This window comes from Lipotes vexillifer, unplaced genomic scaffold, assembly GCF_000442215.2.
Source record: "Lipotes vexillifer unplaced genomic scaffold, Lipotes_vexillifer_v1.1 scaffold252, whole genome shotgun sequence".
In the NCBI taxonomy this organism is placed as follows: Eukaryota; Metazoa; Chordata; class Mammalia; order Artiodactyla; family Lipotidae; genus Lipotes; species Lipotes vexillifer.
In genome coordinates, this window is record NW_006773367.1 from 2,259,432 (window position 1) to 2,276,421 (window position 16,990).

At 46.6% G+C, this 16,990-nt stretch overlaps 1 protein-coding gene across 3 annotated transcripts in view; it reads right to left on the bottom strand.

The window, feature by feature from the left end:
- Positions 1 to 252: 252 nt before the first annotated feature.
- The window catches only part of PTCH1 (patched 1), a 66,816-nt gene continuing 50,078 nt past the window's right edge, over positions 253 to 16,990 (bottom strand). Inside the window, exons 17-24 of one of the 3 annotated variants that reach the window (XM_007448287.1) lie at positions 14,766 to 14,949; positions 13,029 to 13,309; positions 11,457 to 11,594; positions 8,422 to 8,564; positions 4,993 to 5,092; positions 4,171 to 4,425; positions 2,010 to 2,553; positions 253 to 1,352 (exon numbers count right to left, since the gene is read on the bottom strand). In XM_007448287.1, the coding sequence (XP_007448349.1) occupies positions 2,011 to 2,553; positions 4,171 to 4,425; positions 4,993 to 5,092; positions 8,422 to 8,564; positions 11,457 to 11,594; positions 13,029 to 13,309; positions 14,766 to 14,949 (1,644 nt within the window). In that variant the 3' untranslated portion in view covers positions 253 to 1,352; position 2,010. Of the gene's footprint in view, positions 1,353 to 2,009; positions 2,554 to 4,170; positions 4,426 to 4,992; positions 5,093 to 8,421; positions 8,565 to 11,456; positions 11,595 to 13,028; positions 13,310 to 14,765; positions 14,950 to 16,990 lie in introns of those variants that run through there. The other 2 variants (XM_007448289.1, XM_007448288.1) reach the window with 2 other exon arrangements.

Genomic DNA, 16,990 nt, shown 5'->3' on the forward strand with positions numbered 1-16,990 from the left:
CCTTCTGAAGCTCATATCCTATAGAATTTCTGATTCCGTATCACCATATTGGATGCTCACTATTTTGAAGAGGATGCAGACAAATCCAGAAAGCCCCAACCGTGCCATTTAGCAAGAGAGGGAGTTTAAATTGTAGGGACTCAAAACATCACCTCTGGGTCTGTTGTGGACCCAGAAATAAGAGGTCATTGTCTCCAGAAGATTTCCAATCCACTCTTAAATTTGGGTGGTGACAGTGGTGGTGGTGGTGTGTGTAAGTGTGTGTGTGTGTGTGTGTGTGTGTGTGTGTGTGTGGTGCGTTGGTTACAAGAGAGGTACAATGAAGGCTGCATACTTTAGAGGATACGCTCACGGCCCAGCTGAGGCTCCCACTACGCATGTTCTCTAGGTCTTTAATTACCAATGAAGATGAAGAGATGTGAGCTCTGTACCCTGAGGTTCCAACATCCACCACAATGGTCCATGCGAAGGAACTTATCTCCTCTGAGGCACGAGTTGGGGTGTCTGGATGGCAGCCAATAATCTTAAGAGATGCCCTGAACTTGAAGTGAGTCTGGCAAAAGGATAAGGAGATGTTTAGGGCTAGCCCTCCACCAGCGCTAGCACTAGAGATATCCTGACTCTTGTGGCCTAAGGTAGAGCCCACCACGGGTTCACAGACAGTAAAAAGAAAAAAAAGAAAAAAAAAATCACAGTACAGTACATTGGGAAATCACACACATGTTCACACACACAGCCAAACAAGAGAATCTCATCCAACTACACCTAGAGAAGCCACCGGGGTTAACGTGCTTTCTTCATATTTGCTCATTAAACAACAAAATTATCACGCATAGCGTGTTTGAAAGTTAACAGTAACATTTCATACTACCACAGGGTTGTGATACGCAAATTTAAAATATTTTAAACAGAAACCTTTACACAATAATCCTATTACATAAGCAATATTTGCATAGAATTATACAGGTAAATTATACAATATTTAAGCAGCAGCAACATATGCTGAAATGTAAGACTAAGTTAAGCTTGGTTGTGGCACAGAGACCAACGTACAAATAGGGAGGGGCTCTGCTGCGGTCTCCCCACCGCCTGCCCTGGAGGCGGGAGTGCAGAAAACCCAGATCACACCACTTTACATCCGTTCCTTCGTATATTACATATGTGTACACCTCTTAAATATTTATAGGAATATTTCACAAAATAATACAATCAGTTACAGTAACAACGAACTGCTATCTGGCACAGCACGCCTTTCTAACTCCGCAGCTCTCTTCAAGCAGTTCTGGTGGGGCAGGGTAGGGGTAGGGAGGGGCTTCCAATCTTTGGCCTCTTTGCTTCAGATTTTACTCACCCTTTAAAAGAAAAAAAAAAAAAAAAAAAAAGAAGACAAAAAAGCTATAATAGTATCAGGAAAAAATAGACTTTAAAAGAAATATGTTATTAGTAGTAGAAAGATTCAATTTATAATGATGAGAAGGTCAATACATTGTCAAAGTAAGGTCTACGAGTCCCTATCTATGAAGCACAAACACAGGCAAAACGGGTCTGGGGTATAGAGATCAGGATGGTGGGGGATGGGTGAGGGCATGAGGGGCTTCCAGGGGCGGGTCATGATCTCTCCCTTGACCTGGGGGCTGGTGACAGGGATGTGCTCACTTTGTGACTGTTCACTGAGCTGTGCGTTCGTCAGACATACCTGCTATGGCTTTAAAAGACTGAAATATAGGTGAAAGGGGCAGCTGTCAGTGTCTCTGCTGAGATGCATGAAACCTCCACAGGCTAACTGTGAGGGACAGATCCAGTCTGGAACTCAACTGGTTCTCCAAGGATGACGAAGCTTAGACAGGCAACCCTGCCTGTGGGTAAGAGGTCACTGCGGTTCAGTAGGGGACACATCAGTGCCCAGGGCTCCAGGAGGATGCAGCCATCTGCGTCCCTCTAAGTCCCTGAGGGGTCACTGAAGAGCAGCGCCTCTGAGGCCCACCCACCTGCCCACCGGCCCCGCCCACCTCAGTTGGAGCTGCTGCCCCGGCGCCTCTCCTCACATTCCACGTCCTGTAGCTCAATGACCTCCACCTTGGGATCCCTCCTCTCGCAACGGACGTTAAAAGGCACGTGGGGGTCCTCAAACAGCCCGTGGTCAGTCTCGGGGTAGTCCTCGTAGCCCGGGCGAAGCCCCCCTCGGGGGTTCCGACCGGGCCCGGGCGGGGGGTGCACTGCAACAGTCACGGACGCCGAGGCCGTCACGGTGGTGATGGGCTGGCAGTAGCTGGGCACGGAGCTGCCCGTGGCAGTGAACGCTGGGTGCCGAGGGTTGTGAGAACGGGCTCCCCGGGGGCCCGTGCGGTCCCTATTGCTAGGGCCAGAATGCCCGTCAGTAGAAATTTCGAAAGCGTCTCTGCGCGGTCTGTAAGGGGGCGGCCTCAAGCATTCTCTGGGGGCCTCTCTTCTGGGCTGCTGGCCTGGCCGTCCGGGTGGCAGGGACCCTGAGTCCAGATGGGGCTGCTGTCGAGGGTTGGAGGGTGGGTGCTGCCTCGGTTCAGGATGGACCACCTGCAGAGGGCAAGGGCAGGCTGAAACAGGCCGGGTGCTAACCCCGGGCTGGGCATCGGCCCCCGCTGCCCCAGCCCTCCCTTCTTGGCTCTGGCTCCCGCCTGGCCACCCACACACAGACCTTTCTGAACTAGAGCTTAGTCAACCCCACAGATGGCTGGGAGCGCCCCAGGGAGCGACCAGGGGCCTTCCACCCACGACGACGTGGCAGCGGTACGCCCTGTCTGGACCCTATGCCTAGGCTTTCTCCAGCATAGCTGGCTGGACACATACGGCTGCTGCCCATAAGTGCAGGGCTGTGGTCTAAGTACCCGAGCCGCCTCTCTCCCACAGTCCGCCACCCCACCCTGCCGGGTAGAATCAGATCTCGAGCTCTTCCTCTTCTAAAATGACTAAACGTCTGGCCCTGGCTCGCCCAAATGCAGGACGTTGCCCGGACGTTACCTACACTGTTGAATATGGTAGCCATTAGGGACATATGGCTATTTACATTTAAATTAACTAAAATTCAAAATTCAGCCCCTTAGGTCGCACTAGCCACATTTCAAATGCTCAACAGCCACATGTGGGCAGTGGCTACTGCACTGGAGAGCATTTGCACTGTCACAGAAAGGTCTACTGGGCAGTGCTGCTCTACCCTGTTGTTAGGAATCTGGTTTCTGGGTCTCTGTACAAAGCATGGAGCAACACAGTGGCCACATCAATCAAAAGGACCGTGACCAACTTCAAAGTCGTTCAGCTTGTACCTATTTTTAGGCTCCCGCTGAACAAAACCAGATTCACACTGCAGCTCAGCAGGCATCGTCACGGGGGGTAAGAGGAAGAAAATTTAGGTTATTTGGTTGGCCTCTCTCTCTTTCATGGAAGGGCAGCTCCAGCCTGGGACTGGAATACCCATTTCCTGGAGGGACAGCAGGAGGCCCCCTGTCAGAGCAACAGGAGCCTTAGAACATTCCTTGGGTTTTGTGTGCTGTGCTCCAGGCCTGGGGGGCCGAGGACATCCTGGGGAGCACAGAGAGGGGAGAATGCAGTTGGGGCTCCCAGGGCCTCTGAGAAGAGGCTCCGGGCTGCTCACGGTTTTCCTGAATTACTGAAGGCTGGTTCTCAGCTTCTCTGCTCCTTCCCGCCACCTAGGATACGAGCTTGGAGCCACAAAAGCTTCTGGTGAGGTCTTAGACAATAACGACTGAAATAATTTTATACCAAGGGTAATTAAAAGTAACAGAAGTGGAGGGGAAAAGAAATCACTTCTGCTGGCAATAAAAATACCATTACATTTTAAAACAGGTAGCATCCTACAATGATACGTAGCTTTTAAAAAGCGGGGGCAGGGGGAGCAAGGCATGCTTTACCTCCGGTCCTTAAGCTCAAACTGTGCTTAGCTCAAACAAGATACATGCTGATGGATGTTCTGTGTAGTCACCAATATTGGTCCCTGCCCTTTTCAATCTGTATGAGATACAACCACATGAAACTGACATTTTTATAGTTTAAGAAGAGCCAAATCTTGGCAATTTCATATGAGTCCACCTAACCTATGCATTTTTTTGGCATGCCGTCTGTGATTCGCTGTTCAGAGCAGGCAGGGGCTGCCTCCTGGGGTGGCTTATGACTTACGGTGGAGCGGGCGAAGACAGGGTTCTCGGTGGCTTCCACGATCACTTGGTGGGAAGGGCCCCCGGCGCCCTGCTGGGCCTCGTAGTGCCGAAGCTCCTCACTGATGCCCGACACCGTCGTCTGAGAACTGTACTCCGAGTCAGAGGAATCAGACCCGTTGTTTGTGTGACCAGGGGGCAGAGCAAACCGGACCACACTGGGGGGTGGCTCAGGGGAAGGGGTGGGCAGCCGGTTCAGCCCGTTGGCTGGAGACACCTATTTAAGGGGATTCAATATTACAGGTGTTATCAACCATTTACCTGGTGGCCACACTTAAGGTTCAAAGCACAATATTGTTCAGGGGTCGCTGCCCTTCCCCTGCTCCCCACCCCCCGCCCCGCCCCGGCCTCTCACGCTACCCTGTATTCACTTGGCCCAATCCCTGCCACTCTGAAGACCCTTGGGCCTGACAGCTGGAGCGAAAGAACTGCCCTCTGCTTTCACACTCTGGAAAGGCAGGCTGTGCCCTTTTCACTCCTGTTCAAGCCCAGATATTCTTCTTGAGTGGAAAGTGCTTCATTGATAGAGACCTACAAGACTCAGGTTGCCAATCACCAGGTTTCAAAAATAAACAACCTAAACCAAATCAAACCATTCCCCCTACATCCCCTAAGACTATTAAACTGAAGAGAAAAAAAGCCATAGTTATTTGAGCTGTTTACTGAAAAAGTAAACAACCAGTAGATGTGGGTATACTTAAATATCTAAATTAAGAGTGACATCAGGAAAAACAATATTCAGGTGGTCTGAGGACTGCACATTACACTGGCAACAATTACTGACCTCAGGATACGGTCCAAAGAAGGACAAAAGGACTGGCAGTAAAACCAGTCCATTGAGAACACCCAGGATTGTTAGGATTGCCAGGACAGCAAAGAAATACCTTGAAGATAAAAGGGAAACAGGAACATTTACCATGGCAAAAGTAAATTAAGTTACCCTTCACGTGCCCAAACGTCAGAGCCAAAAATTAACAAAACCCACACCAGTGAAAAGGCTGCTACAACACTGCGTTTCAAATTCAGCACAAGATTAGTTGTTTTTTTTTTTCTTTTCTTTTAACCTTATGACTTTGAGGACTACATTCTACAACCCAAAGTGCTGGTTCGTGAAGGGAAGAAAAAAAATTAGGTTTGTTAATTTGCTGAAATCTCATGGCATGTAATGTTATTTATGAATGTGTTACACAAACACAAAAATATGGAATGTGAACTGAATGGCCGAGCAGACTGAAAGCACAAATACAATGCAGAGGGGCCCCGTTCATGAAAACCCAGCAGAAGCAAACAAATGAAGTGAAGGGTGTAGAATTTAAACAATTTAGCCCAGGAGGAAAAGCAGCCCACTTCTGCAGGCAGCTAATCCACTGTGAAATGCTTCTGCATCTTAGAGCAGAATCTCTAATTAAGTCTCCAGCGTAGCAGGTAAGGCTTTCCCTGGGCTTTTCATTAACCGCAACTTTCTGCCCCAAATTCTGTGAGTTCCAGTTTAACCAAATAGTTCCAATTGCAATCTTTTTAGAACACTGGAACCAGCTTTCGGCAAAGAAAACACTGCCCATTCTGTGGTTGCTGGGGCGTTTTCGGGGGAGGGCGGTCCACAATGACGGGCTGCTCTGCCGGCCAATCTTTTGTTGAACAATTTAGCATCTCTGAATACTCTTGTTTTGCGTCAGCCAATTCAAACATAAAGGCCGCAGCACCATGAAGAAGCGGAGAGTGCACAAGTGGCCCTGCTTTCCCACCGTTGAGGGCTAAGGTCTGGGATCCTTCACGAATACCAAGGTGAACCTGTCAGCCAGGGAGAGTCGCTGGAGGATGTTGCACACAGCTGGAGGCAGCGGGCTCCACGCAAGCATGCGTTTCTGTAACTAACGGTTTCTAGGGCAATTCTGCTGGAAGTGGGCTGGGGTGGGGGAGAGCTCAGGATGTTCTGGGAAGAGGGAGGGCAAGATATCTATCTGTTAATGGTCCTCTTGATCATAAAACGGAACAGGCACCAAACTTTGCTGTGCCTATGTATGTTTCAACATTAGATGAAAGGAGAGAGAATCCCTATAAAAATACAAATACCTCGCAGCTATTGTAAACATTAGAAACTTCTGAGCTGCATTAGTAAAAACCAAGCAGCCGATGTCTTGCACTAATGTAAACTGCTGCAACTTTAGGCTGAGGCATATATCAGCAGCAGGCATTAAGACATTTGCATCCCATCCATCTAACTGTAGAATAAACAGCCCAATTAGATTTCTGACAGCTTAGTGTATACAATGTCTGCTCATTTAGTCGACCTCAGTGAGGGCTCAGGTTAATCCATTCAGTTCTAGAAAATGGGAAGCCCTTTTAAGTGCTTGAAACAAGAACCCTGCTATCTCTGGGAGAGAACAAGACGCCATGGGTTAGATGAGAGAGCTGGGATGCTGCTCTCCACCCAGGTCCCAGATGGTTGTTCTAATTCAGGCTACGTTTCTTCTCTGTGGCTCCCTTGGCATCCCCCACAAGGCTGAGTTAGATCCTCTGAGATCCCACCACACTCTGTTTCCCATGGTTTTGAATTGCCTGTGACCTTGTCTCTCCCCCCATAGACCGTAAACTATGTAGAGGGGGACGGCGTCTACATTACTTGCAGTTGTGTGAAATGGCACTTATGAGGTGCTCACTACATTGTGTTGAATGAGAAATTACACAAAGAAACTCTATTTGACATAGGGTTTTTACATCACAGAGAAACAACTACTAATGCCCGAATAAAGGAAAAGTCAAAATCAAATTGAGAGCTTAAAACAAAACCCAGACCAAAACCCTCATCTAGTTTAGGCATATGTCTACCTGATATTGGCAAACAGGGTGTACTAATTGGGCTTGTTAAGTGATCAGTCGTCTGTGCTGAGAGGATCAGCAGCGTGGCCATCATCTGGGAGCTGGCTGGGAACGCAGACTCTGCTCCCCACCCCCAACGAAGTCTGATGTGCACTTACAGAGAGCCCCAGATGACTCATGAGCACGTTACAGTTTGAGAAGTACACTGGTCTACACCTCTCCACTCACTCTCCACCCAGTCGACAGTGAGCCAACCCTGGCACTCGTTCTAGCAAGGCTAAATCTCCAAGATGCCGACCCGCCCAATGGGGTAACGTCACAGACCAGTGGACTGATCTTTTCTCGTTATAAAGAAACTTTGGCTACAACTTAAAATCCTCTTCTTTTCACTCGGAATTGAAAGGCCTATCGCAACATACACATCAGAAAAGCCTGTTTAGATTCTCTCTCTAGATTGTCGAAATGTCCCTAACGATCCAGTCATTTCTCACATTTCAGTCTGCTTTACCATGGTCCTAATTCTGGACTGTCTTTTACTTATTGATGATTCTGGCCTCACCCCTCCACGGAGCAACAGGGTTACATCCAAGGGCAGCTTTGTCAAAAAGCTGCGGAGGCTGTTCAGAGAAGAAAACGGTCTTTCCCTGCAGTTCTCAAATTCTTTTTAAAAGGAAAACTTGCTCTCCTTTTATACTTCACAAAGTCAAATCCTTAATTAAATTCACCAGAAACTGCTTGCCATGAAATCCAAATTGAAAGATGTATCCAACTAGGCTTGGATTTCAAAAATTTATTGGTGTTAAGTCACACGTTAACTGCTTCTTAAATCTTAGTGGCAACTCAAATGTGAAGTCAAGGCATGCCATCTTCACTTCTTAAGAGAATAAAACCTATGTGAAAATTGTAGGTATCCGTACGTTTTCCTTTCTACAGTTTTGAAGGAGAAGTAAAGGTCAAATTCAGTCAATTAGTGGGAACCAGGTCATTTCTTTCTGTTGGTATTTCTAACCTCAATAGCAATAACTGGGATACCGGTTTCAAGCTGTAGAGCTGCCTTTGTTGCTAGCCCCAAACCCTCCATCTTTTCTCCCTAAGAGATTCCCCAAGACAGCTCTAGAAGGGAGCTTGCTTTTATGCCTCTCAGGATACCTCTGAGTTAATAAACTCAAAAGAAAGTGGAGTCCCAGATTGTGGCAATCACTTCACAATGTATGCACATATCAAAGCACCATGTTGTACCCCCTTAAATATATACAATTTTTGTTTGTCAATTATACCTCAATAAAGCTGCGGGGTTAGGAGTGGGGAGTAGAGTCACAATGAAGACATGCTGCAATCTTCCAGAGACAGAAGGAAATAAGCAACAGAGATCACATTAGAAACTAATGCTTACCTGACAATGAAATCAAACTCGGATCCTGCAAGCATCAGCACTCCTAACAGAGTGGAAACAGCACCATCCAGAACAGGTGCAAACATGTGCTCCAGGGCGAGCATGGCCCTGCGGTTCTTATCGCCAATGGCTGTTAGAAAGGCCTGCGCAACGAGGAGAGTTTAGATGATCAGATTTCTGGACTTTACTTGGTCAATGGCCAGCTTCGTCTTCAATGCTATTAGCCACCTTCATCTGCCTCCACTGAACCTCTCAGACCTCACCCTCTAGCTACTGGAATGTTTAATTGGGGCTGCTCAACTAAAGCTAAATCTAGGCTTACACTAAATTGACCTGTTCATGATAATGGGTTGTATTTGGTATTGATGTAAATCTTGAACATCAAGAATAAAAGAAGAAAAGCATATTTACTTTAAATTTAAAAACCATGCCAAAACTATACAAATGAGCAAAATGTTCCCTTCTTTTCACCGTTACTCACGCTTGAGTTTACTCCCCACACTTAAATGATCTAGCATCACTCACATGGGAGACCTCCAGTTGTGAAAGCGACAGCATTTTGCTCGATTTTTTGAAAGGTCAAGATCTTACTTCCAAATGGGCTTAGCACCTGGGTGCTAAATACATATTTCCTCACTATTATGCTGAGGTTAGAAATTGTGTCACTGTGTTCAAACTAATGTGTTTGTAGTACATGTAAGTACCATGAAGGTTATCACAAGAACAACACAGGGCTGTAAATTCAATCAAGCCTGTTCTAAATATGTGTGGCTATATCTCACCTCTTATGCATTCTCTAAAGCTCTTCTAGGTCAAGGATACTGTTGACACCAAATGGGAACTTTATGGAGATCTTGGTATATCAGACTACTGGCTTGAGAGTGGGACCCAAGGACCATTTTAATGCGGGTTAGTTACTGTTACACCCTGCCTGCTCCCCCCAGTGGGACCCAACAGGGAGGGCTGAGCCTGGCAGAAGCTTGCTCTCTGAAAGTTCAGGCTGCTCTGGGATGTGCTGAGAAGAGGGCCTGGGGCCCTTGCAGGTGTACTAGGGGAGGACAGGACGTTATTCTACTTACTAGATGAAGAAATAAAATTACACAAAAGTATGTAAAGGTGCACTGTGAATTTTCATATTTTTCTCTAAAGTGGGGTCTATGTATGGATGCTCTTTCAGAGTTGGGAGATTTTAGGGTCAAAGTAGTTGTCTTTTTCTCCCGGGAGGAAAGCATCAAGATGGTTTGGAACCATGTCGCTCTGTGCTGTATTTGGGCCATGAGGCCATAAGGGTCAAAGTTGGGTTGATCTTCTTGCATATAACTTACGCTACTGAGACAGTAAACTGCCAGGCACCCGTCGATTCCCTGACGACTCTCACATACAGGACACGGTAAGAACACCATGCTCTGTGTGTGGACAGTCTCTTGATGAAGACTTGGGCTAGCAGCACAAAGCCAAGCTGCCTCTTGAGACTCCTTAAATTCTCGGGAGTAAATCTTGCATGAGGAGTAGAGGAGTTCCTTCACTGTTTACTCAGCACCGGTATGGATATTTACGTTCACACTACCTCAGAGATCCAAGGTGCCGCGACAGCTTAAAGACTGTCGTTAGCATTTCCACTGCAAAAAATCTGTTCTAGGACCAGCCTTGTTCGTAATGCTAGCTACCAAGAAGCGTGGTTTTCATTCACATCAGAATAAAATGATTTGTGGATTTTTAACTCGCATGCGATTTTTCTCCTTTTCAAAAGAAATGGTGTCGTAATCATGTGTTCCCTAAGCTCTAGGCTCTTCTTTCTAGAAGTCCCCTCTCCTTCCCAGCTTAACTGAGGAAAGCAATTAGGGTAGGCTCAAAATGTAGAAAACGGTTTCTGTATATTATCAGCTTTTTATTATACTTTGGGGGAAAAACAGGTTAACTGCAACAAAACATTCCTCCTGAAATATAAACATTTATAATCTCTCCGTAGCATAAATATGGCCCTGAAAGAAGACAACAGAAGGTAGAAGGCAGAAGCATCTGTCTAGACACCCATATGTGTAGATATGCATGTGCCATGTGTTAAGCCCAGAGAAAATCAATGCTAGAGATTGCAAAAGCAAGGCTTTTTGCAAGAGCAAAGGCTTTTACTCAATCAAAGTAACTCGATCCAAGTCAAATGTCTGGTTTCCTAGCTAAGCATTCCAAACATCAGTATTTATTCAGCCAGTAAGTATTTACTGAATGCCTACATAAACCCAAGGACCCGGACTATAAACACAAGTGTGTACGGAACATCATGTACACGTCGCTATAGGGCTTTTGAATGATTCTCTGATACATGTATACGATGGGCTTGTCTCTTGGGTTAGACCCCTCTTGAAGTTTACGTTTCTCCCACAAAGCATTCCCAGGACTGTGCACAGAAAGAGCGGGGGGAAAATTCCTACTGAGAGCAACGCTAGCTCTCCTACTTTCTGCTGTCATGAATTTGGAGGCTGGGAGGTCGAAGGAGCTGGGTGGGCTCGGGTGGGAGAGCTAGTTTATCAGCCCCAGGGCATTTCCTCAGCTGCCAACTCACCTCACCCTCCACTATGCCATCCCCACCAAATCTGTGAGTGCGGTCTCATGTTATCCCTGCTTTATGACTGTGATTTTAAAAATTGTGTGTATTCATGCACACGTATACACCATCCGTCTCAGGAACAGCAGACAAGTTCAGGACCCGTGGTGACACAACTGACAAACACCAAATAAGCAGAATCCTTCCTGGCCCACTCGGACACACCAAAGACACTGCCTACTGCTGACGTGGCCTGGCTTTCACCTTTGACGCCCTTTTTCTTAGATTTCTCCCAGAGGGAGAGGAGTCCAGCTGAACTTCAGCCACTCCCAGGGAATGTCTGTGCTCTGAAGCCTTTTTGCTGTGATGTGTGTCAGGTGTGTTCCTTGATGTTGGAGAAAATGGAAAGGTTCCCAACTTGGAAACTAAAAAGAGCCAGAGGAAACAGGCTGCCTGTTTAGTGAACAGCTTTCACTAAAAACGTCTCCCATACCAGAGCAACGTGAACGGTGAACTCTACTCCGATGCCGACGGAAGCGATCAAGATGACCACAGGCACGGCACTCAGCTTGATTCCAATGAGGCCCATCATGCCAAACAGCTCGACCGTCATCAAAGCCAAGACTGTCACCTTTAAAAAGACACACAGGATGAGTGGCTGGGCACAAACACACTCTAGGCGTTGCAAAATCTTTTTCAAAACTACTCCCCGAGCGCAATCTATAAGGAATTACAGAAACACGCACTCATTGCTGGCTACAAATTTAATATAGTTTAAAACAAGGTGTTTCCTTCTGTTTTGATCTCAACCATCAGAGACCTTCCTTCAACTTATAACTGAGTTGCAACTAGAGTTTTTGGTTGCCTTGCCCTCCATCCTTAAGAAAGCTGATCGGACGGGGTGAATAAAAGTTCTTTTACGTAAAAGTAGCTTTGCTTTTGCTTGGAGAGTCCATGGACTGAGTGAGGATGACTTGGGAGAAAGGGGACGTGTGGTCAGCTGATGTGGGTCAGGTTACAGCCCCTTCACTTTGAAGAAATGTGGAGTTACTGGGGTGGACAAAGCAAACAGTCAAATCCAAGGAAAAGCTTTTATTTGCCTTTCTTTCATCTGCCTTGTAAAAATTTCTAGGGGGATGGAAAGAAAATCTGTGTGGCGGACTTTGGAGTTTTTTGGGCCAAAGAGGAGAAAATACAAATAAAACAATAAACTACACAGAGACAAAAGAAGGAGAGAACAATCTTTCCTTCTGGAGGTGGGGGGCAGCAGGCAGTGAAGGGGGGACAGACAAGTACAATAAAAGTTCCCTTTGCTTTCTTTTAATAAGCTAATGAAAGATGGATAACATCAATTGCTTAAGTACCATGAAAACTCCTACAGACTAAACATTTACCTTTAAACATACCTGTTGCACAGACTTATGGTGCAGAAACAAGACCTGGTCTCTGTTTTTATAATTCTGGCATTTTGAAGGCTATACCACAGTTCATGGAATTTAAATACTGCCATGATTTTACTAGACTCTACACGAAACTTGTTTCAAGTCTGAGAGTATTATACTTGGAGAAAGAATGCAAAAGACAGGTTGGTAATACTCGTTTATCAATTCTGCCCAGAGTTAAAACAAACACACCACACAAAACCATCCCTAAAACCATTTAACCATATAGCACCGTCCTAACTCCTCGAGTTATCGCTCCATTTAGAAGAATCTTCTCTATATTTGGTCTGGGATGTAGTAACAAAATGACACTTGAATTGAAAAAACAGTTATGCTTTGAGTGTTTGTATTTAATAAATGCTCAGCTCTATATTATGGAAAGTGTGCTCAAAAACTCCCCTATCTTTACACAAAAAGTTTAAAGGAGAGGGGACAGAAGATTGAGGCCATTAAAGGCTCTACCTAACCATGAACCTCACCACCTCCAGTAGAATAAATACAGTATGGATGATGCAATCTATACCCTCCTCCAGAGGCCCAGACATAAACAAAACTTCCCGGCTGCAGAAAGAGCTATGCTGAAAGGAATGTGACTTCCACAAAGACCCTTAGAATAAACTCACAATGATCCCGGCCGTCCAGGGGTTTAGGAGGAAGACAGCACACACGAGGAACGTGCAGGCCAGCACCACGCTGATGGACAGGAGGAGCCAGTGGCGGAGGCCGATGTACTGCTCCCAGAAGAGGAAGGGGTAGCCGTTGGGGTAGCTGGAGAGCCCCAGGCTTGTGTAGTTGCTGCAGATCGTTCTGACTTTTTCAATTGCTTCAACGAAGTCTGAGGTGTCACGCAAGCCGTTGAGGTAGAAAGGGAACTGAGCGTATTCGATGGGCTCTGCTGCTGGGACTGGAGAGAGAAGGCAACAGGGAGAGGGCCCATGGATCGGGGCTCCTGGCAATACTGAGAAAGGCAAACGGACGCCATCCAAGGGTGGAAGAAATGCAGCAAGCTCCCACCGTTAGCCATCCCAGATGTGCATCCCCGGATTCTCCACAATTGCAATGAGAAGAGAAAGAACTCGGCAAGAAAGTCCACTTACTGCACCTCTTTCAACATGAAGGACAAACAATACCAATGATGGTCTTCAGGTCTTTACAGTTTCAATCTTTGGTTTAAGAAATTTTAAACAGTGATCAACCTTTGATTTTGGGTGTGTGTGTGTGGAGGAGGAGCCTGTGATCTGTGTATTGATTTACCCTTAGATTTTAATCTTCTAGAAGCAGTCACTCTTTGTAATGGGTCTAAACAACTTAAGAATTCAATTGTGGGAACATCTTTTTTGTTCAGCTGACACAAGTGAAAATACTAAGTTCAAACTGTTTTACTCAATCACTCATGAGAACAAAATAACTCGAAAGTCATGCTTTACTGAGAAAAATGCTTGACTTTCTTATCCTTTTAGTGATCTAACACACTTAAACCTTCCATGCTTCTTTTTTTAATGCAATGCTAAGTCTTCAGCAGCAGGGGAAGAAATCCTTACACAACAAGCATTTAGTTGCTGCCGTTGTGTGTTCCAGACCCTCTGGGGTCATTCAGTTGACTTGCTAAACATGATTTGCCCTATTATAATCTCAACTATAAATTTTCATTAAGACAAGCCTTGGCTGCTTGCCACAAGGCTCTGAGGTTTAGATACAGGGAAGCACAACCCGCCTGCTCTCCAGCCATGTTCGCAAAGGGACCTGTCTTCTTTCTCACGTCCTCCCTTGGCCTCGTAGCCAAGGTATACGCTACTAATATCTCTAACACAAATGCAAATTAAATCCATCCAGAACCACCTTTCAAAGTCGGGGCTGAGAGGTGAAAGGAAGAGGACGCTGTTGTATACAGACTTTTCTGCTCCGGTTTAAACAGCTTTGACAGAGTACAGGTGCTTGGTGGCTTATAGGAATGACCCAACTTGCCAAAAATCCCTTCAACACCAGAGTTGACAAAGTTAAGATAAACATATAATCCCCAGCGATAAAACTCTGCAACAGTAAAACAACACTCAACCTGGAGGCGTCCCCAACTTTCACATGGAACAGCTGGCATTAAAGAGAGAGGCCTGGTGGACGTTTTAGAGTCAAAGGCACGAAGGGAGATTAGAGACTCTTATTTCTCAGTGTGATAGAGCATGAGTTGCATTCGATTACACATCCTCATCTGTCTCCCAGAGTTTTATACTAAAAGAAATATGTTGTTCTGTTTACACTGTTGAACCCTGGGTAGTGTCAACGGATGAGGGCTGTGACTGAGCCTGGAGGTATGGGGTGTAAGGAGCCCCATAAGCTTGCAGGCCCAGTGGAAGGCTACTTACTTCTCAGCCTGGTTTCTGGCATGTAGTCGGCTTTGTCGTGGACCCACTCGGGACGGTGAGGCCGGATGTTGGCTTGGGAGGCGGCGTAAGCCACGGGGTCGTTGCTGACCCAAGCGGTCAGGTAGATGTAGAAAGCGTTGGGATTAATGATGCCGTCTGCATCCACCAGGCGCCGTTTAGTGAGCTGCAAAATGGGCAGAACAGAAGCCTTTCAGAGGGGTGCCTGGGGTAAACCCACCCCTGCCTAGAGAGGATAGGAGCGGAGCTCTGCACCAGCATTTGCCGCAAAGGAGAGAATGCCCACTGTTTGCAAGTACGGAAAATCCCATCAGAACACCTTTGGTTTCTTTCAAAATGCACTTATCAGAGGATGCATAAAATGATCGGCATGTTTATAACACACACACACAGCTCTGCAGATGGCCCAGGAATGGACTGAACCAATTAAATCTGAATATGCTAAGAGGAAGACTGCAGCCAAGGCGGAGAATGAACAATCTAAAGAAACATATTCATAGGAGAGGAAGGGGGAAAAAAAACCTGGCAAGAATCCCCATACGCGTCTGTGTGCAGTTAACCTCTGCTGTTAACACTAAAGGAAATGCCACCCAGTAAATGGAGAAGAGCTATAAAAATAAAACAACATCTGTATAAATGCTGCTAACACTAGCCTCCTACGACCTGTGTATTCAAAAACTGCCCATCGCCAGAAAGTGGAAGGGGCGGGTGCACAGCCGTGGTCTTTCTGGGAACCTTATTCTGAGAGAGGTGGTCACACATAGTATGCCGCATCCTGTGAGGAAGCCAGATACTGTGCTCCCTCTAAAGTGGGCCTTGCATAGGTGAAAAGCATCAGGTGACAGATATACGTAGACACACACGTATGTATGCGTATACTTCTTCCTGTTTACTTTAGATTGAGAGCCGGTTCCGATGCTTTCGGTCTTTTTTAACAAAATGAAAACACCAATGGCAGAAGTTACCAGAGAAAGCGTGAAGGAAGAAAGTGGGGGAGAGTGAGAGAACTAAATTTTAGGGATCTGGATTCAATTAATCCACAGGATATGTAACAACTGTACGTCTTCAAGCCGTCTCTGGAATTACGTAGTACAGCTCACGGCCTCCGTGCACACAGCACGCCCTTCTCCCTCCCAGGCAGAGGAAATGATGTCCGGGGGCCTGGCCCAATCACATTTGTTCCACAGTGTCCCTGGTCCCTAAAACCCAACCCAGCCCCCCCGGGCATCCCCGCTATCTCTCAGACAGACGCCTCTGCCCACAGCCCTGTCAAACCAGACAGCATGCCCCATGTGGCCATAAAGCACCAAGTTCACACTCCATAATAACTCTGAACAATGTACTTTGTAAATCTGTCACCTTTAATGCCAGCAAAAAAGGGGAGACAATAAACAGAGCTGCTAGGAAGATCATTAGCATGACGGTTTTCTGCCTGAAGTAAGCAAGCAAATAAGCTACAAGGGGAAGCCAGTAGTGGGGCAGGACTCATTTGAAATCTGAAGGGTCCAAACGCCCTCCCCAGCACGCCCAAGGAATCAAAAGGGATATGCCGGAATCCAAGTGTCACAGCCAGGAGGCAAATGCAGCTGGAGAATATGATTACCAAATAGAAACAGCTCTTCTTACTTAGGGGGTAAGCACAACAGTGAGTCCACCTCAGATTCCAAGGATTTCCATCTGCCTCGCTGATGAGAGAGCAACCTGTCTGTCCTCCTCTGCCCCTTAGGCCACAGTGATGCAAAGGAATCAAACACAGCAAATCTCCCTATCCTTCTATCCTTCCCTAACCCATCCATCCACGCCAAATTCTAGCCTTTCAAATTCTGCTCCCCAATGGATCCACCTTTCCGAGTTTGAATAAAACCAAGACCGACATGGTAACAAGCACAGGAATTTGAAAGAGAACAACGCAACGCAGTATGTCGAACATCTGAAAGAGTCTGCACTGCCTCAACTATACTTTCTTCTGACAATTGCTCTGAAGGTAAGTAACACGCTTGTCCCCACTTGACAGATGAGCAAGGTGAGGCTCTCTGGGTTGCCTGCAGTCATCCGATTTGCTGGTGGAATGAAGAGACTTAGAGCCAACTGAAGATTCATTCTTCCAGCCCCCGGTGCCTCAGATCTGCAGAGAGCACAGGCTGGGATTGCATGCTGTCAAGCAGCCTTCAGTGGCAGTTGCCCCAATGCCCTGCTCAACGACGCTC